The sequence below is a fragment of the Penaeus monodon genome, chromosome 32 (assembly GCF_015228065.2).
Source record: "Penaeus monodon isolate SGIC_2016 chromosome 32, NSTDA_Pmon_1, whole genome shotgun sequence".
Taxonomy (NCBI): domain Eukaryota; kingdom Metazoa; phylum Arthropoda; class Malacostraca; order Decapoda; family Penaeidae; genus Penaeus; species Penaeus monodon.
Genome location: NC_051417.1, coordinates 15,968,904 through 15,969,749, shown reverse-complemented (window position 1 = coordinate 15,969,749; position 846 = coordinate 15,968,904). Strand labels below are relative to the sequence as shown.

Genomic DNA, 846 nt, shown 5'->3' with positions numbered 1-846 from the left:
TGCAAGAGTTTACAGTCTTTACATTATCATAGAAAACTTATATTTCGCGGGCAAACGTTGTAGACATCTTATGGGAAGCGTCTCTGGCAGAACTGCAGAACCCTCCGAGGAGCTTCTGCCTGTTACCAGGACTTGGCCAGGGCCCCTAAGAGCGACGGGAGACTGGAAAACATGGATCGAATCTTCATGGCCTGCAGCAGACCGGCTTCCGGCTGTGGGTTGACCTGCAAGACTTGCTCGGGGGCCCTCTCGCCGCGGAAGGCCGTCCAGCCGACCAGCTTCACCAGGCTCACGTAGTACGACTCCCCTTCTCCCTCCTCCACGAGAAGTCCATCGAGGCTTCTGTTCTGCTTCAAAGTGGCTGCTGACGACGACCAGGTTGGGAAGCCTAGGAGGTTCGCGCCCTTGCTGGTTCCCGAAAGCGCGTCTAGGAGGTCGGGGAAGCTGCCCATCACGTCGACGGCAGAGTCCCTGACAAAGGCGGCCACGGAGAAGAGCAAGCCGGGGCGAGGTCGCAAAAGGAGTGGGAAGGAGCGGACGGGTGCCATGAAGAAGTGGGCCAGGGAGTGCCGGTAGGAGGCGTAGCAGGAGACGAAGGTGCCATCCACCACCAGCGTCCCCTCCTTCGTCAAAGGCACGTACGCCCCTGCAATGAAGAAGTTGTGGTCAGAGCACTTCCAGAACAAGACTGATCGTCTGGTAACAGAAACAGAATACGCTTTGTAATGATCATACTGAGAAATGCCCTTTGAGACAGAAAGCTCCTCCGAAAAAACAGAGGGCAACAGAAACCCTATCGAATATTAAGGAAAAGGAGATGCAAAGTGGCTGATCAATACTTGTCAC

General features: G+C 55.3%; 1 protein-coding gene across 1 annotated transcript in view; it reads right to left on the bottom strand.

Moving 5' to 3' along the window:
* Positions 1-7: 7 nt before the first annotated feature.
* LOC119593677 (indian hedgehog protein-like) overlaps positions 8-846 on the bottom strand; it is a 71,268-nt gene continuing 70,429 nt past the window's right edge. Inside the window, exon 6 of the mRNA XM_037942633.1 lies at positions 8-646. Within this exon, the coding sequence (XP_037798561.1) occupies positions 123-646 (524 nt within the window). The 3' untranslated portion in view covers positions 8-122. The remainder of the gene's footprint in view (positions 647-846) is intronic.